This window comes from Homalodisca vitripennis, chromosome 3 (genome assembly GCF_021130785.1).
Source record: "Homalodisca vitripennis isolate AUS2020 chromosome 3, UT_GWSS_2.1, whole genome shotgun sequence".
Lineage (NCBI taxonomy): Eukaryota > Metazoa > Arthropoda > Insecta > Hemiptera > Cicadellidae > Homalodisca > Homalodisca vitripennis.
In genome coordinates, this window is record NC_060209.1 from 30,558,834 (window position 1) to 30,577,517 (window position 18,684).

An 18,684-nucleotide genomic window follows, 5' to 3' on the forward strand; every position below is an offset into this window, starting at 1 on the left:
TATGGTAAACCAATTGTGTTATGTTTCGGCGGATGCAGCCCTATATGGTCCTCTAATCCTCGCATCCGACGAAGTACCATAAAAACAATACATACCATGTCGGATAATGTACTGTACATCTAAACGTTATAACCACTTTTATAAATAAATGTTATCTTGATAAAATCATAGCGTTAATATAAAACTTGATTCTATTTTTAGACCCAAAGCCAATGAGATTCGATATATATTATAATAAATTATAAATATCTGTGTTATTTGCAGTATATCAAATTTATTATTGTTTATGTTAACTACATTAATGCTTCCAAGGGATTGTTATTCCATAACTTCCAGTAGTTTAAACAAAATATGCAATCAAAACATTAGCACATATATTCTTTTTTAACTTTCTGGTTAATACTCTGTTCCCTTTCAATTTTAATTTCTAGTTAATATTTGCGTACAAATTCCAATATATTTTTACTGTCAATTAACATTGTTATAGGCTTTTTTAGTTTGTTAATTCCTTCGGTGTATTTCTGATTTACTTTCACCGCTGCTATTACTGGCTTCATCAACAAACTCGTTTTCTATTCTTTATATATTGGGAAATATCCCATCAACACAGTGAATAAACTGGAGAGTTACTTTATACACAGCGATTAAAATCAAACAGCACATATAATCTGATATGGTTAAAGGAACCAAAGATGTTTATATACAATGTCTTTAACCATATGCTATATTCAAAAATCAAAGATAAACACTAAGCGAAATATGGAAAAATGTGATTTAGTTGTAATGACTTTTTAATGTACTACTTAATGATACAACTTATACAATTTGTTCATGCAAATATTACAGGATTTTAGAGATGATGGTAGTAATAATGATAAACTTGTAACCGATTATACACGGGAAACTATAGATGAGAAAATGATAACACCAGGGCCTGTAGTTTAAAATAAACTCAGACGTGGATTTGCAAATTAAAGATGGTGAGCGGCAAATTGCGTGCGTTCTTCACCGCCGCAAGGTGATCTGATAATTGGGCCGACTGGTTTGGCCTCAGGGCCTTGGCCTCTCACTGGGGAACAGTTCATTGATCGCAGCTCATAATATTCTTGTGCACAAAATGCATACTCACAGACGCGCGAGCGCGCTCTGTAAGAAGAGTTCGGGTTTTTAAAGGGGGTTTTACCAAGATTTTGGTATTTTATTCCAAACCAAGAATAAAAATCATAGTCTAGGACATAAGAGCCAGTACACAACCTGGATTTTCTTACAAAGTGATAAACAAAGTTTTCCAATGAAAGAAATCGTTCGTCAGCCAAGCTAAGTACATTTGAAAATGTAATGAATCTGGGGGATACCAAAAGGGTAAGAAAATATCTAGCAACTAGATAAAACAATGAAAGCCGTCACTTTGGGCGTATTATATAGTTATATGACGCTGATTTAAAACATATTTACGTGTCTTACAGTTTTTAAATACATTAGGATAGGAAAAGTATGATCTAAGAAAAATTATGTTTAATTTGTTTAACCATTTGATACCTTTCCATTTGAACATCCACCAAAATAAGCGCAGCTGACGATCAATTTCTTTCTTAGGGGAAAATTCTCGATTCTAAGTAAACGTATTTTGTGTGTTATTGGTACTCAGCTCCTGGTTCATCATGGGAAATATAAATACGCTTATTTTTTACAGGTTACACAGCTAGGAAAGTAAACTTTCAATACATATCTTATTCATATTTTTACAGATAAACTTTTGTATGAGGCCCTTTTTAGTGTTTCAGTTTGTTTCGTTTTAGCAATTTAACAGTGCATTGATTAGCAGACTATTTCCTTATTCTCATAATCAGACTTTTATCCAATCGAAAAGATTCTTCTCCAACAGAACATCTTTTGGCTCTTCAGCTTTGCTACATTTTTACCTGAAAACACAAAATTATTTAGTTTGTAAAAGTCATCGACTAAATATATAAATAAACGCATCAAATACATTTATGTTGATGTAATAATTCGTAAACATGTATTTCATTATTATTAAGTTCTGTTCTCAAATAAATTTAAACTTTAACCCCCTCAAGGTATATTTATAAAATTTACCATCCATAATCGTTTTTATGCACTTAGCCTATTTTATTTCACTTAGCTGAATTGAGAACTCTCTATTTCATACCTGAGATTTTGTAGACCTTTACAATCTATCAATTTTTACAAAATAATAGTCTATTTTAAATGTAGTGATAGTACAGTTAAATCACTACAGGTAATCCTGTTGTAAATTTTACACTTTTAGATATTAGTGGTTGGTTATAACAGCTTTTAGCTATTGAATTAAATATAGATATTTTTAATAATACAGATTCGATATTAAAGTTGGTACTAGTGTTATGTGATGAATGGAGGGATGGGAAATTGTTGTTAGATTAATTATTCAAGGAAAGCAAGTTTTATACTGTTACTAGCTGTTACCCACTTCTTCGCACGCAATATTCAAAATCAGTGTTTATACTACTTAATAAAAGAATTTATCATTAATATGATAGATTCTATGACATTTTTCAAACGTAAGTAAGTATATGTCAGGTACATATTATTGGAGTGTTCATGGTTAAGGGGTGAGTGTTAAGCGTGACTTATATAATGTTTTACACATATTGTGGAGCATTTCTGATTCGAATTAACTATACAGTATTTCTGAAGCCATAGCGCTTAGTTTGCCTTGTTACCCGGATCAAGAAAATACAAAAACAAAGGCATCGGAAACCTCCTTCGGACTAATTACAGCCTTTGTAGTATACTTCCGGTCTAAGACATTTCCGGTGACGTAGTATAATTTGCCTTGTTGTCTTGATGAAAAACTATACATGCATACGGAGGACTGAGAAGCCTATTACGGTCTCTGGGAAAACTCCCGCAATTTCCGTTATAAGGGAAAATCCTAATTAAGATCATCATGCAACATGTCAAAATAATCGTTTTAAAAGATTTTGCGTTACAGAAGTCATGTTGTTTTTAGGACTGTAGTCTAGGAAAGAATGTACCGTTAGGGCATGCTAGTTTTCATTTCTCTGTTTGTGCTTAACCCACTGTTAAAATGCCATATCAGAATGCCGAAGAACCCCACCATTTTCGAGTAACTTAAGTAAAAAGATTCACAGCTCTATAATGCATTGAAGTTTCTGGCGCAATCTGGAGTAAAAGTTTAATGTTAACTTTATCTTTGCTAGATCACTACTGATTAAGGACTGTTATACAATTTAAATAGTAAAATAATGTTTCTGCCTCTTTGACGAAGTTCACCTGAAAGTGTCAAAAGCTGTCAAATTTGGATTACGAAACGTAACGATTTCCATTTTTCGAATTTAAAAATAGTCCAGATAACTTTTCAGATCTTTCTTTTTATAAAAACCTTCATCGAATTTTAATGAATATTTTACAAAAAGAATTAGCCGCGGTCTAGCCACTTTCGAGAATAAAGCTTAGAAACACATCTTTGGATTTGTTTTTTATAAGATTCTGTATGAAAACGTGTAGGTCGCCTTACCCCATCCCAACTACAACTCATAATCCTCATATTGCCAACTGTACACAACAACCTTAAGGATCTAAAGAGATACTATTACTATAAGTCACTTAAGGATGTACATCAAAATTTATTCGAATTAAATAATCTTACCCCTTTCAGATTTTCCTGGATACAAACAGCCAGTATATAAGCGTGCTCACAGGTGCCTTGGTAGTCCTCTGGCACCTTGTCAGCTGGAAGATTACAAACTTGGTAAATACCCCTTGTAAAAGTACTGTTCCATGAATCAGAAAATGTGAATTATTTGGATCAAGGTCTAGGTATACTAGTCAGGTGGGCTGTGAGAATACCCTTACTCATGTCCAACTAGGCCTCGCACATATTTGCGTGCACGCAACATTTCAGTTATATTGATGAAAAGGTTTTTACAAATTTTAGGAACACAAACACACTGATATAGAAAGCAGTACTGTTATCATAAAGTCAATTAATAGTATACTACCAATTTTTAGATATGCTACAAGTTTTACTAAGCGTCTTACTAACTTTTTTACATAATCGGAAAAAAACAATTGGGGAATTTGTCATATTGTAATACCAGGTTTCGAAACCATATTAAAATAAGTTTGCCTCCTTTTAAGTCAGGTACGTCTTTACAGCCATCTTACAACCTTCGTGTGAAGCGACCTTTTGATCATCCAACGAAGCCTAAATGCCTGACAAAGATGATGACCATTTGTTGCAATACAGTATATGGTTGAAAACCTCAAACTGTACTATTTTAAAATATAACGATCTTGGAACAGTACGTCTGTGCATAAACATGGATTCCAGTATTCCAGTACGGATCTCCTACTCCCAAAAGTTTTATAACGACATAAATTTTAGTCCCAGAAATTTTTTTCATCAGTTTTCGTTTTAACTAGAAAAGCCCAATGTACAGCCATGAGATTTTTTGTCTTTAAAGCACTATCCAGAAACAAAGTCTCTTCACCGACAATGACAGACTTTATAGACCTTATCCTTTATTATTACTATGACAAATTACTCTAAAACTAGCATTATCCACTGTGTGTTTTGGTTGCCACTCGGAATTTTCGTGACTTTTTAATAACAATTTTGTAGAAAGACATTGAAACTTCTGACAATTTTGTAGGAAGTTCACTTATCATAAATATCCGTTTATGATCACATGCCTCAATGCTCAATAGTAGTAGCAGATTTACGATCTCACACAATTTTGTCATGTTTCTATTCCGAAGCGCTACGGCCTTTTGTTGCAGTATCACACTTGGCAATATATACTTGGCAGGATTATGATTTAGTGTTCTTAACTGCAGAGGTTTGCCAGAAGCCAAAGCCAGTAATGTAGCAGAGAGGTAGTCAGCCCAACGCACAGACCTGGCATATCGCTCGCCTTTTGTTCTAATGCTTTAAAAGCATGCTCTGAGGTTGAAAAAACAGGACTCGTTTTTATGTATTTCTAAGTCATAACAACTATATTTTACAGCAGACAGAAAAGATGTTTTATTAATCTGTATAACACAATTAATAAAAAATAATAAAGCTTGAAAAATTATAAAATTATAGCAATTTCATGTATTTTATTGAAACATTACCTACTAACAATACAGTGAGAGTATTTATTATAGAACAAACAATACATCTAGAGCTCAGGCTGATCACTTTATCACTTACAAATATACTGGCAGTTCTTTGCAGTCTCCTCCATGTCCCTCACCATCATCGGGCGTTCAGGGAAATGTTTCTTCAGGAACTGGTAAGTGTTGTCCTGGTTGTATCTTCCGTTCTCAACCTGTAAGAAAGCCTTACTATTGTATAACCTTAAGATAAATCCTGGTAATATACATTTTTACCCAATTATTATCATCCTTCATATTTTTTATTTTATTTAAAACCCAGTTTGAATCTATATCCTTTGGGTCGTGAAGAAGTCATGACTTTGACTTGTTCACCACTATATAGCTGTATTTTATTGTTTGTCAAATAGTGAATTGTATTGTATAATACATTCCTCTCTAATATGACCACTTTTTACGCATAACACTTAATCAGACAATGTTTATCGTATTCCTTCCCACAACTTAATTTGCCTTTTGTTTCACTGTTTACATATACATTTTGTAAATTATCAATAAAGTTAAAAAAGTACTTAATCCTTTTTCATTTACTAAAAACTATTAACAACAAAGTTTAATAAAATCAGACAATTCAAAAAGCAAATACAAAACATGAAGTAATTATTATGTACTCATTGTTAACTATTTTAAATGAAGAGATATTTTCAAAATTTACGTACCAATATAAGTTCCATCTTCAAAATTAAATTTGAACATCTAGTGATATAGCCAAATTGGTGTTGACACTTACATTACCGTATTTCCTAGAAGCGGACAACTATGGTAGTTCGAACATTACTCTATGTCACAGACGATCTGTAGCTTAAGTTTTGAGAAGGAAATGCTTGTATTCCTTTATTACGGAATTATATTATCTTCTTATTTGTATAAGGTAGTTAGCAATATAAAGAAAATTCAATACACATTTTCTTACGACATCCTTTGTTCATTAACTTTTTAGAATGAATTTCATTTTTAATTAGATTTTTAAAATATTAGTATACGATAAATTTGTTATTGCTTTCATAAAAAATATTGAAACTGACTATAACAATAATATAATTTTATTTAGTTTGCGAAACATATTTTAAGGGTAATATTGTGTATATTGTGTATAAAATGTACGAAAACATACTTTTATAGAATTTTTACAGGCTTCAAAGTAAAATTATTAATTTTAATTTAATATTTTACTTACCAATCCATGGTTGGTCATCATACAGAGCAAAGTGCACTGAAAAAAGTTGAAAATATTTCAATAAAACAGATCTCAGCTTAAATTTCAACTTAGATAACGTAGGCTAAATCCAGAAGAAATAAATATTTTTTACAGTTATTAATTCTGAACACTTATACAATAGTATCATCTGTAATAACTTATTATAATAACTGCTAATAATAAATTTTATAATATGTTATTATATGTTATGATTAGTAAGACCAATGTAAAATAATTCGCTAACGCTCAGCCATATCCCATGGGGTGACAATCACCATCATCGACCTCAATGTTGCTAATATATAAGTGAAGCTTTATGTAAAATTTCGTCTATACGTCAGTTCGCTTTTAAGATATCGTGCGGAATGAAATTTGTCCATTACCTCGAGTAAAAGCTTCGCTAACGCTCAGCCAATTATAGATTAATTTGGGAAAATTACGACTCACCCACCTTCCCAGACATGGTTTCCGGAGGGACCCTCAGAGCAATGCTGTGTAGATCATCTGAATCATATATCAATACACATAAATTTTATAAAAAAAAACTAATGAATATTAAATTTTACATTTAGAGAGAAACATTTACATTGAAAGCTGTAAATATAAATTATATTATGGTATGCATCTAAATTAACTCTAGTCTGTATTAGTATTATTAATAATTTCGTCTCATCAAGAACTGTATATTCATTTGATAGTTGCGTTCAAGATTTTCAACCTACACTACGTCAGTACAACTGTACAAATATTATCGCTAGGTTATAACCAGATCAACCAACATCGAGCGTGGCTACTGCTTGGATGGGTGACCGCTGAGCGATCCTCTTCTTGCAAGCAGCCCGCCTGTCCGGCCGTTGGTGGTGGTCCGGAAGTCACCTTTAAGCCGTTGGTTCTTAGGTTGTATTAGAAAAGGCTTCTTAACCTTAACTTTGCATGGTAAAATAAGACGTACCTCGGCTGTACTCTCAGGAGATGTTACTGATGTTAATAGTAGTTCTGAAGTCCTTTTATAATTTTGTTTTTTACTATGAAAGGAAAGAAAAGGAAACAGGATTTCCGGATATATACGCTTTTTTGACATATAAAATTTAGTTTCACCATCCTGATCTCTATATGAGGAAGAGATAAGATCACTGTTTTCGAAACGTAGTGTTTTTTATGTTATCTTTTTTTATGAAAGACATCTGTTACCTTTCTATTGTATACCTTCGTATCTTTCTTTGCATTCCCTTTCTTCATATTCGTGATGATAGATACAAAAGTCATCACACCGATTTCGTTATCGATCTTAATAATATTTTTATTATTTTGTTATTTTAACATATTTTTTTATTTTAATTAAGGGACTCATTTATTAACTCACCCCTTGTTGCCAATGATTGTTCTCGACATTTCAATGCTTCTACAAACAATTTTTCTGGTGGTAGGTCAGCCTGAAAAGATATTTCAAATGTTCCTAATAAAATATATATTAAGAATCTATCATAGTTGTTACTATAAGAAAGTTATGATCTATGTAATATGTTTAACAGTATTTTGCTAATTTTTTTATATTTTATAATACAAATGGAAATTTGTATTGTAGGTTATTGTCCTTATTATTCGAAAAATTTACCTTAGTGTAGAAGACAAGGTTTAAATTTTGAACATGAATCACAAAACTTAATCTTACTAATATTATAAATAAATATGTAATATACAATTTACTAGTGGGTGTTTGCATATCTGTTCTTTTATTTCGAAAAACAACCTTGTATGGACTTTTTTAAATGTATGATATTACAAAGGCCTATTTAGGTTTCTAAATTATTATACGGATATCAAAATAATAACACAAATACTGAAATAATATAACATTCCCTCCTCTTTCTACCGTCTCTTCTCTATGTAGAGGATCTTATTTTCTTTGGTAAAATCCTCGCACAAGCCAGTGAGTAGCCTTTGAGAACGGACAGAATCAGTCTTGAAAAGAGATCGGTTTCTCTCTTTAAAAAAAAAACAAAACAAAATAATACTGTAAATTATAAATGAATTACCAATGTAATTAAAATGTCATCTTTCAATATGTATAATGTTATAATAGAAAAAGATATTAGAATATTTTTATGATATTAAGGTACATAAAACGTATTTCAATTTAGTATTGTTATTATTGCTGTGCACACTATTTACCCATATAAGATTGTATACGTGTAAATTGTGTGTACAAAAGATATTAGGAGAGGTTCAGGTTAACCATTGAGCTTTCCGCATTATTGGTCTTATTTTGAAAAAGCAACTTATATCTATTCAATTTATTCAACTAATTTAGAAGAAAGCTACTATAAAAATTTGAGTTCTCTTATTACTAATCTCATGCATAAAAACTCATTCTTTAACAAATACGAGATTCAATGTCCCTTGAACTTTAATATCTTACTAATTTTAAAGTGGATCAGGATACAGGATTATCATCTAATGATCTTCACTTATCTCATGATGGTCGTAACGCATACTCAGTAATAGGTAAGCCGTTTAAAAGGTCTGTACCTGTGATGTCTGTGTTATAGTGGTTCACAAGTTGCCTATGCAACATAAATACAACTTACCTTGATGAGATCTTGGTTCCACAGGACACATGTCACAAACGTAACAATATTTATTAACAACATAGGGGATCAAACATGCAAACAAAACATCTTTAGTTTATTTAACTGTACAATTAATTAATCTCTCTTTACTGATTAGTATAGAACTATAATAAGACATGATATCAATATCGTAAACTGATTACTATCTGTACAATATGCACAGTGACTATTAGATACAGTACAAACGTAGACGACTAAAAAGGATTATTAGTAATTATCAGGATCACTCAGCGTATTACACTAATGCTGCACTAGGTTCCATTACTAGTAGTATAAGATCTAGCTACCAGGTAGCCTGTGATCAGTAGTAGCTGTGAGCATTTTAGACTATTTCTGTGATGATAAAACAATAAACAAGTTCAGCAAAAAAATGAAAACAGGTGCTCCTCGGTGATATAAAATATAACATTATATCCTAAACAGTTTTTTCTGATGACGTCTCGTTTTTGAAGAAGTATCCCAGCTGGAATCCTCATCATCCGAACTAAATTCATCCGATTCATCTTTATTTTTCTTCTTCTTTTCTGTGAGGCGATCCTTCTTTATTTTTCCCTTCCTGAGCCGTGGTGGCAGCCACACCATCGGTCCATCCTCCCTGCTCTCAGAGGAGTTCAGGACCCCCAGGAGGTTGTCCAGTGTGTACTTTTTCGCCGGTTTGGTCACAACCTCGAACCTCACTCTAGGGATGTGTTTCTTCTCCACCTCAAAGTACTTCTTGACCGGCTTTATAGTCGCCTTCTTCAGAGGATTCTTCCACACGAATGGATTATAGAAGGCAGCACGGCAACCCTAGAATAAGGATCTTTCATAATTGTTAGAACTAGGACTTGTGCGGATTTTAATTCTAAAAGAAAGTAGGCCATAACTAAGTAATTTTGTAATTGTAGAGCAAGCTGAGAGAGATTCAATATCCATTCCCTGGTACACAACCAGTTTGCGTCAAACCAGCTAGACAAATGGGGAAAGTTACAAGACTCGTACTGATGAGAAAATTACTATCTAATCATACAAAGGATGTTTTTTCTCCTACTTCTGAATATAATTATTAAACGTACAGGTGCGTTTTGTACTTTCAAACATAAAATGGCAAGAAGAGAAAACTTTTGCAAACTGCCATTTTTGCTATGATATCATCCTTTATCTCCATTACACCGCATTTAGCAAATACAACCAAAAGGTTGTTTTTCAAAATACCTTTTTAACTGATTATTCTCCATAAATACAAATTATTGCATTTAAACCAAATTCCATATGTGTACTTAATTTGATAGGTATTTGTATAGTCGTATGGAACACATATTGTTCAGTTCTATGTTACTAAGCTAACTTCAAAATAACGCTGAAGAACGTGATTATTTTAATAGGTAATTTAATTATATTATTAAGATTATTAAGATTACTTAATAGATTATTTTAATTAGATAAAAATCACGTTTCAAATATCACGTGTATTATTTAATATTATATCGCTTTAATATATTTCAGTGTATACTTTTTATTTACAGCAGGCTTTAAAGTGCAGTAATCCAAACAACAACAAAAACGTGCACCGTGTATTTTTAGAAATGTTTCATCATTATAAGTTATAAAAGATATAACTGCACAGGACAAAAGTGACAGGACTGGACTGGACTCCAAGCAGCTTTTGGGTATGTTTTAAACTCTTTTCTATTCCTTCTTTATTTATTTCTGTTCGTTATTTTTGTATGTATTAATACCTCCCTCACCTGACGAAGAGGATAGATTCTAATCCTGGAAACATTGTGTTATACCTATTATAACCTATAACGATGGTTAATGTCCAAAATTCTGTCATCCTTTCAAATCTTCCTTCGTCAATATCAAACTTTAAACAAAGAATATACTTTAACCTTTTTTTTATTATTTTAATTTCAATTGACGGACGAAACAAATATAATTGTAGGTTTTTCGTCTCGTGCTACACAATTACATTAAGAATAACAAATTGTTCATGTACAGGTATTGGTCAAGCAACTTTTAAAATTGAATGTGTAAAACCTTTTTATGTGATACGTAATTTTCTTTTGGTCGAGGTTGAATGTATTTGAAGTAGTAGTTGTTAAGAATGATAAAAATACAAGTCGATATTAATTATCGCAATCTGGAACGCAATTGTTCAGGTTAACAAAGGCTGTTGTTCCAAAACTTCCAATGAGTTTCGATTGGAACAAGAGAGACGTGTCATTAGAATACTGTACGAGTCTCCCATGCAATAGTGATGACCATATATCATTGACGTAGACCATGAAAAGAATTTGACTGAGGATGGAGCCCTGAGGAACACCACACCTCATTCCAATTGGTGTTGAAAGATGATTTGATATTTGAACCTCTTGGGTGTTATGGTTTAGTAATGTAACAAACCCTTACATTTTATGTCACTAACCCTTTATATATGTTCAGAATTTTTGAAAGTAAACGAGCTAATTAGAGGTGTCATAATTAAAATTTACCGGAACGTATTTAATGCGCCGTTTGACGCAAGCCGCGACCATGTGGGCATATTGGCAGCGATCCATTGTCTGTGTGCTCCTCTTCTTTACTGAAACAGGAATATTTTCGATTTAAGTCATTTGATCAGCTTCATCAGTTTTAATTCACAAAATTAAACTCGGTGAATATTTTAAGTAGTTGGATGCACGGACGCCACAAGGTCAATATAAAAATTGTAACAATACTAACCAATCTTCTGGCAGAAACGCGCCCCCCGTTCCATGTTGTTGCAGTAGGGATTCTCCGGGAAGTGGGAACGGAAGAACAAGTAGGTCCCCCTCAAACTGTAGGTGTCGTTCACCAACTGCCCAACAGTGGATTCAGAGATGGTTAGTGCAAATTATAATAAAACTGAGAGTCAAGTAATGTCTTATAAGCTGAAATAACTGTTTGACACTCTTCTTGTTTTATCTTAATTGTTAAGCTTATTACTTACGATTCCAGCTCGAGATTCCATGCACCTCAACATGCACTGAAACAATTATAATATACCACTTACTAGTTTTAGTTTATGATTACATTGTACTTTTTTATGTATTTTTTCTTGTGAAAGGAATTAATTTTCCAGATTTATTGCGTACGTGAAAGTACATATTATTTTGATTGATATGTTTTAAATAGTAATAATATAAGTTTAATCGATATTAAAATACATAATATAATCTTTGTCACTCTTAAGATATGGAATATCAGTAACTTGTATTTTTATTGGACATAAAATCAGAAGTGAGTGATTATTTTGTATTTTATTATGTGTTTGCAAGATTTTTTCACTATATTAGTTTATGTCTAAAATATGTGTGCACGTAGGTGTTTGCGTGTTTTCTATGTAAATTATAATAAATGTACATAATTTATGATTTATAATAAAAGTTTATTAAACGCTACTCTGTTATTCATGACTTATTGACTCAATTCAAACATTGTTTTATTATTTAAACTGTTAAGACTTAAAAAATTGTTACCATCTGTTTTAAAGTTTATTTTTATTATAATCACATGTTATTTTGTTTTCATTTTGTAATTTACTCGGAATATTTGAACATAAATATGTTACATTCACATTATGAGTTCTATGTTTATATTAAGTATATAAAAACTCGAAAGCTTGTTTTGTATATTTTTATAGCGTGAAATTATTTTTTGCACGAAATTCTTTATACCATATTATATTACACTCTCCAAAGATTACGTACGGGTTCACGAACAATAAAAAATGTGTTATCTTGAAAAGAGTATAGATTTTTAAAATATGCCATCGTTTCATTTGGCCAATGATATCAAATGTCCAAAATCGTTTTAAATTTTCAAACCATCAAGGTCGATTTCAAAATAAAAACAAAGAATTTTACGTACCTTGCCAGATTTTGAGTCAGGTAAGTATCCCATTAGAATATCATTCACATCATCTGCAAATAATCAAATTATATTTAGCTTCATGTTTAACATACTAGTACAGTCAAAAGTTTCTAATTGTATTTTTTGATTGTTCATCAAAAACTACCACATGTTACATACCTTCAGTTCCGTTGACTTCTTTGAGCTTTATACACTCCCTGGCCAGGTTATACACATCAGCCATCAGGAGAGCGGCCTGAGGAATGATGCACTCAGGATTAGTAAGAGTATTGTAGTAGTACGATTAAGTGCAGAAGGAATTGATAATCTGGTCACGCGCTACGATGTATTTCAAAATGAGCGGAAACTATGTAGAAATTGGTTTAGAGTATGCTCTGTCATGTAAACATAAAACTTATTTTAAACAATTATTCAAAATCAAAAAACTTTTTCCCCCTAAACGGTACTTAATTTCCGAATACGAAAAATGTGTCATTACTTGTTATTACAAAGCAGTAGATTTGCAGTTTCATCTTAATTTTAGGATAAATTCATTTAAAGATGATATACAAAAGAGATAAAACATGTAAACTTGTTTAAAAAATTAGAATATCAATTTTAAGATTGATTTATATTAGTTTATTACGTAATTAACAACTTCTGAAAGGACCAGATTTTGAATAGTGAGACAATCATAATTGTTGTTTTTGAATCCAAACTCAATGGTTTATTGTTTTCAAACGAGGTCTTTTTGAATCGTACAATATTTATTGCATATTTATTTATTGTATGGCTACACATAGCAAAATACATCATGTTCAATTAATCTGTAAGCTCCAACTCTTTACTTGAATGAGTGTGCTACAGTGAGATTGATTATACACAATAAATTATGTTCAGTTAATCTGTACGCTTTAACTCTTTACTTGAATAAGATTGTGCTACAATAAGATTGATTATACACAATAAATTATGTTCAGTTAATCTGTACGCTCCAACTCTTTACTTGAACAAGAATTTGCTACAGTGAGATTTATTATACACAATACATAATGTTCAGTTAATCTGTACGCTCCAACTCTTTACTTGAACAAGAATGTGCTACAGTGAGATTTATTATACACAATACATAATGTTCAGTTAATCTGTACGCTCCAACTCTTTACTTGAACAAGAATGTGCTACAGTGAGATTTATTATACACAATACATAATGTTCAGTTAATCTGTACGCTCCAACTCTTTACTTGAACAAGAATGTGCTACAGTGAGATTTATTATACACAATACATAATGTTCAGTTAATCTGTACGCTCCAACTCTTTACTTGAACAAGAATGTGCTACAGTGAGATTTATTATACACAATACATAATGTTCAGTTAATCTGTACGCTCCAACTCTTTACTTGAACAAGAATGTGCTACAGTGAGATTTATTATACACAATACATAATGTTCAGTTAATCTGTACGCTCCAACTCTTTACTTGAACAAGAATGTGCTACAGTGAGATTTATTATACACAATACATAATGTTCAGTTAATCTGTACGCTCCAACTCTTTACTTGAACAAGAATGTGCTACAGTGAGATTTATTATACACAATACATAATGTTCAGTTAATCTGTACGCTCCAACTCTTTACTTGAACAAGAATGTGCTACAGTGAGATTTATTATACACAATACATAATGTTCAGTTAATCTGTACGCTCCAACTCTTTACTTGAACAAGAATGTGCTACAGTGAGATTTATTATACACAATACATAATGTTCAGTTAATCTGTACGCTCCAACTCTTTACTTGAACAAGAATGTGCTACAGTGAGATTTATTATACACAATACATAATGTTCAGTTAATCTGTACGCTCCAACTCTTTACTTGAACAAGAATGTGCTACAGTGAGATTTATTATACACAATAAATTATGTTCAGTTAATCTGTACGCTCCAACTCTTTACTTGAACAAGAATGTGCTACAGTGAGATTTATTATACACAATACATCATGTTCAGTTAATCTGTACGCTTTCCAACTCTTTACTTGAACAAGAATGTGCTACAGTGAGATTTATTATACACAATAAATTATGTTCAGTTAATATGTACGCTTTAACTCTTTACTTGAACAAGAATGTGCTACAGTGAGATTTATTATACACAATGAATCATGTTCAGTTAATATGTACGCTTTAACTCTTTACTTGAACAAGAATGTGCTACAGTGAGATTTATTATACACAATAAATCATGTTCAGTTAATATGTACGCTTTAACTCTTTACTTGAACAAGAATGTGCTACAGTGAGATTTATTATACACAATAAATCATGTTCAGTTAATCTGTACGCTTTAACTCTTTACTTGAACAAGAATGTGCTACAGTGAGATTTATTATACACAATAAATCATGTTCAGTTAATATGTACGCTTTAACTCTTTACTTGAACAAGAATGTGCTACAGTGAGATTTATTATACACAATAAATCATGTTCAGTTAATATGTACGCTTTAACTCTTTACTTGAACAAGAATGTGCTACAGTGAGATTTATTATACACAATGAATCATGTTCAGTTAATATGTACGCTTTAACTCTTTACTTGAACAAGAATGTGCTACAGTGAGATTTATTATACACAATAAATCATGTTCAGTTAATATGTACGCTTTAACTCTTTACTTGAACAAGAATGTGCTACAGTGAGATTTATTATACACAATGAATCATGTTCAGTTAATCTCTATGCTCAAACCCTTTAATTGAGTAAGAGTGTGCTAAAGTGAGATTGATTATACACAATAAGTAATGTTCAGTTCATCTGTACTTCCGAACTCTTTACTATTCCACTCATTTTAAAGACTCTGGACGCATGCTTTATCATTATAAATGATTTTGCGAGATCTTTTATAACATATTTCATGGATAAATAAAATGAAAGTATTTTTATCATTTAAGAATGAGTACAATAAGTAACTTATGGTACTAGAGAACTGATAAAACACACAAGTCTGGAACGCTGGTTACAGAGTAATCAATTAACATCACCTATGTATAGTCCATCTTCATTAAACAGTCAATACAAAAATAGTAATGGGCTCTTACGTTCTTTAGCTTTTATTACAATATGTTTATGAATTGTTGCTTATTTTTTTAATCTGTCATCAACAATTCCTGTAGCCAAATGTGTTTGCGGACAAGACTCTCTGTACAAGTATTCTAGGTAACTACCAATTGTATAGATTGTGCGAATGCCATAGTATTGCGAAGTCACGGCTGCAAGAAATATGACTTGCGATTTCAGGCCACAGCAGTGAACTGACGCGAGATCCAGAAAGGTCTGCCTGATGATTTGCACCTTCATGACAGATGAATTAATTCCTTTCTGAAGAGTTCGTCGAACTTCTTACATCGCCGGCGCCTTTCTTGGTACCGGATAATACAATCTGTAATGCACTGACTGGTAGCACAGTTGCAACAAGTGTTTGTCTTAACTTCTAAATGAGACACTTTGAATCATTTGATTAGTATTGCATACAAGTACTTCCGTACTTACTTTAAAAGACTAAAACAGTTCTAACAGGTAGAAGGTATTATTTTTAACTTAAATTTAATTCCAATGCAAACAGTTTTACTGAAAAGTACTTACTTTTAGATACTTACAAATGCATTAAATGCATTAAATATGCACACACACACACACACACACACACACACACACACACACACACACACACACACACACACACACACACACACACACACACACACACACACGTATGTACTACTATTTGTTTGTGTGTGTGTGTGTGTGTGTGTGTGTGTGTGTGTGTGTGTGTGTGTGTGTGTGTGTGGTGTGTGTGTGTGTGTGTGTGTGTGTGTGTGTGTGCATATTTAATGCATTTAATGCATTTGTAAGTATCTAAAAGTATGTTTATATATATATATATATATATATATATATATATATATATATATATATAAATGACTTTTATATATATAAAATTAAAATCATCACCTCTTCTTTTACCTGAAGAAGAGATCAGATTGCAGATCTCGAAACGTAGTGTTACTGATTTATTGTTTCACTGAACGATGGCAAATGTCCGGAAAAATCCTGTTTCCTTCAGTATACATAAACAAAGTATTAACTACGGAAATACCTGACCACATTTATAAGTATTTTAAGCCAGTACGAAAGTTATGTAATAAAACAGGCTAACAAAAAAATATTTAACTTAAAAAACATATTATGAATAAAGTAAAATAAAGAAATTGCTATACATCGAAAGATAAACACTCTCTGTGGCGTGTGGATTACTTAAAGAATAGCAGTTTAAATTCCAAAATACGGGTTTTACGGTTTAATTCGTAACTTAATATATACGTAATTAAATATATACATACTCACAGAATTAATTTCTCATTATGGATAAAAAATTAATAATAATCAGAAAATACTGTCATCAAGTATTTAAACTAAGGAAACATCCACAAAATTTACATCTTTTGAATTTTATGAGTGAATACCTAATCATAAGATACCAATATAGTGAAATAGTTTGCCGTTTAATGTTTTCCGGGACTTATACAGAAGATAAATCTGAATCTGTAATGCATATTGTAATAAAGAAGATGGATTTAAAATCGACTCTTAAAATGATATCTTAAAATTAAGCATAGTCACATTGGTAGGTAGAAGGTGATACATCACAATAGTATGAAAATAATGTCATTAATAAATTTGTGTAAAATAAAAAATGCACAGTAAAACCTACCTTTATTGCTGTTTTGTTTAGAAAATAAAAGTGATGGATCATGAATAGGTTTTTTATTTAGCAATAAAACTTCATTTCTCAATCAAGAGTAAAAACATATTAAATATATTCTAACTTACCTCAATAATTTTTATACTCAAGAGAGAACATAGGAGAAGTTTGAACTCCATGCGTTAATTGAATCTTCACATGTTCACTAAAATATTTTAACTCAATGTGTACTCACAAACTCATTGGCTTTAAATAGTTTAAACGTTTAGAAACATTTCAAGAAATGATTTCTTGGAGCCTTTATTTATTAACAAACAAGTATTTCTAATTAAGTACTCTCCCACATGTGCTGTATTGAACAGATAACGCGCAATAATTGAAAGCTGTGATTTTCTGATAAGGGCCTTTATTACGGTGACAATACCCAATTTGTATAATAAATGATGCCATGCCTTAAATTTTAAACAATATATGTTTTTTTATGTTAAAATGTGTAATCAATAGTATACTGCTATCTCAAATGATTGTTATATTTCTCCAATCTACTTAATACATTATGTTGTGTATTTAAATTGCTAGTAATACACGTACTTGCACAGTATGTATCGTATTATTAAAATTACGCTCCCAATTTACAATGGATCTTAAAGAAAATCTATGTGGACACTCTACAATTAAATCACAAGATATAGGTTATGTTATTATCTAGTCAAAGACCCAGGCTAAAAACCATTATCTTAACTACTAGTATATGTCGTATAATTGTTGCATGAATTTTGACAAAAATTGGCATGCATAATGTATTAATATAATTAATTATTAAGCAAACCTTATGCTTTAGAACCAAAATCATTTTCCACAACTAATCTTATTAACCTGTTGGCATTCTATGAAATAACTTCTAATTCATTAACGTTCAATAACACTTTCGAAGCGAAGTGGGCAATATCACATGAGCCAAACTTATCTTCTACGCAACTATCCTGCACGTGCTAAAGATAAAGTTGAATCACAATTTCCAAGAACATTCCTTAATATATGTATT

The 18,684-nt window shown here is 31.4% G+C and overlaps 2 protein-coding genes across 3 annotated transcripts; both read right to left on the bottom strand.

Annotated features, from left to right (window-relative positions):
• Positions 1-644: 644 nt before the first annotated feature.
• LOC124356753 lies at positions 645-9,097 on the bottom strand. 2 transcript variants are annotated; one of them, XM_046807938.1, is made up of 7 exons: positions 8,971-9,097; positions 7,746-7,815; positions 6,834-6,886; positions 6,362-6,397; positions 5,222-5,339; positions 3,674-3,756; positions 645-1,922 (listed from the first exon to the last, which is right to left on the bottom strand). In XM_046807938.1, exons 1-7 carry the CDS (start codon positions 9,031-9,033, stop codon positions 1,911-1,913), a joined length of 435 nt encoding a protein of 144 aa, XP_046663894.1. In that variant the 5' UTR covers positions 9,034-9,097; the 3' UTR covers positions 645-1,910. The 2 variants fall into 2 exon arrangements, with proteins under 2 accessions (XP_046663894.1, XP_046663895.1); XM_046807939.1 differs by lacking the exon at positions 7,746-7,815 and having other exon boundaries at positions 8,971-9,088.
• Positions 9,040-18,051, bottom strand: LOC124356752. Its single transcript, XM_046807937.1, has 7 exons — positions 17,768-18,051; positions 13,045-13,120; positions 12,883-12,935; positions 11,963-11,998; positions 11,716-11,830; positions 11,487-11,575; positions 9,040-9,801 (listed from the first exon to the last, which is right to left on the bottom strand). Exons 1-7 carry the CDS (start codon positions 17,816-17,818, stop codon positions 9,421-9,423), a joined length of 801 nt encoding a protein of 266 aa, XP_046663893.1. The 5' UTR covers positions 17,819-18,051; the 3' UTR covers positions 9,040-9,420.
• Positions 18,052-18,684: the final 633 nt, after the last annotated feature.

What these genes read in the sequence shown, in the direction of transcription:
- LOC124356753 (XM_046807938.1), bottom strand. Translation starts at nt 9,033, where the DNA reads ATGTTGTTAATAAATATTGTTACGTTTGTGACATGTGTCCTGTGGAAC. An exon ending in GGAACCAAGATCTCATCAAG is followed by an intron (nt 7,816 to 8,970) that starts GTAAGTTGTATT and finishes ATATCTTTTCAG; the next exon opens with GCTGACCTACCACCAGAAAA. An exon ending in CGGAAACCATGTCTGGGAAG is followed by an intron (nt 6,398 to 6,833) that starts GTGGGTGAGTCG and finishes AACTTTTTTCAG; the next exon opens with TGCACTTTGCTCTGTATGAT.
- LOC124356752 (XM_046807937.1), bottom strand. Translation starts at nt 17,818, where the DNA reads ATGGAGTTCAAACTTCTCCTATGTTCTCTCTTGAGTATAAAAATTATT. An exon ending in TGGAATCTCGAGCTGGAATC is followed by an intron (nt 11,831 to 11,962) that starts GTAAGTAATAAG and finishes ACTGTTGGGCAG; the next exon opens with TTGGTGAACGACACCTACAG. An exon ending in GGCGCATTAAATACGTTCCG is followed by an intron (nt 9,802 to 11,486) that starts GTAAATTTTAAT and finishes TCCTTATTCTAG; the next exon opens with GGTTGCCGTGCTGCCTTCTA.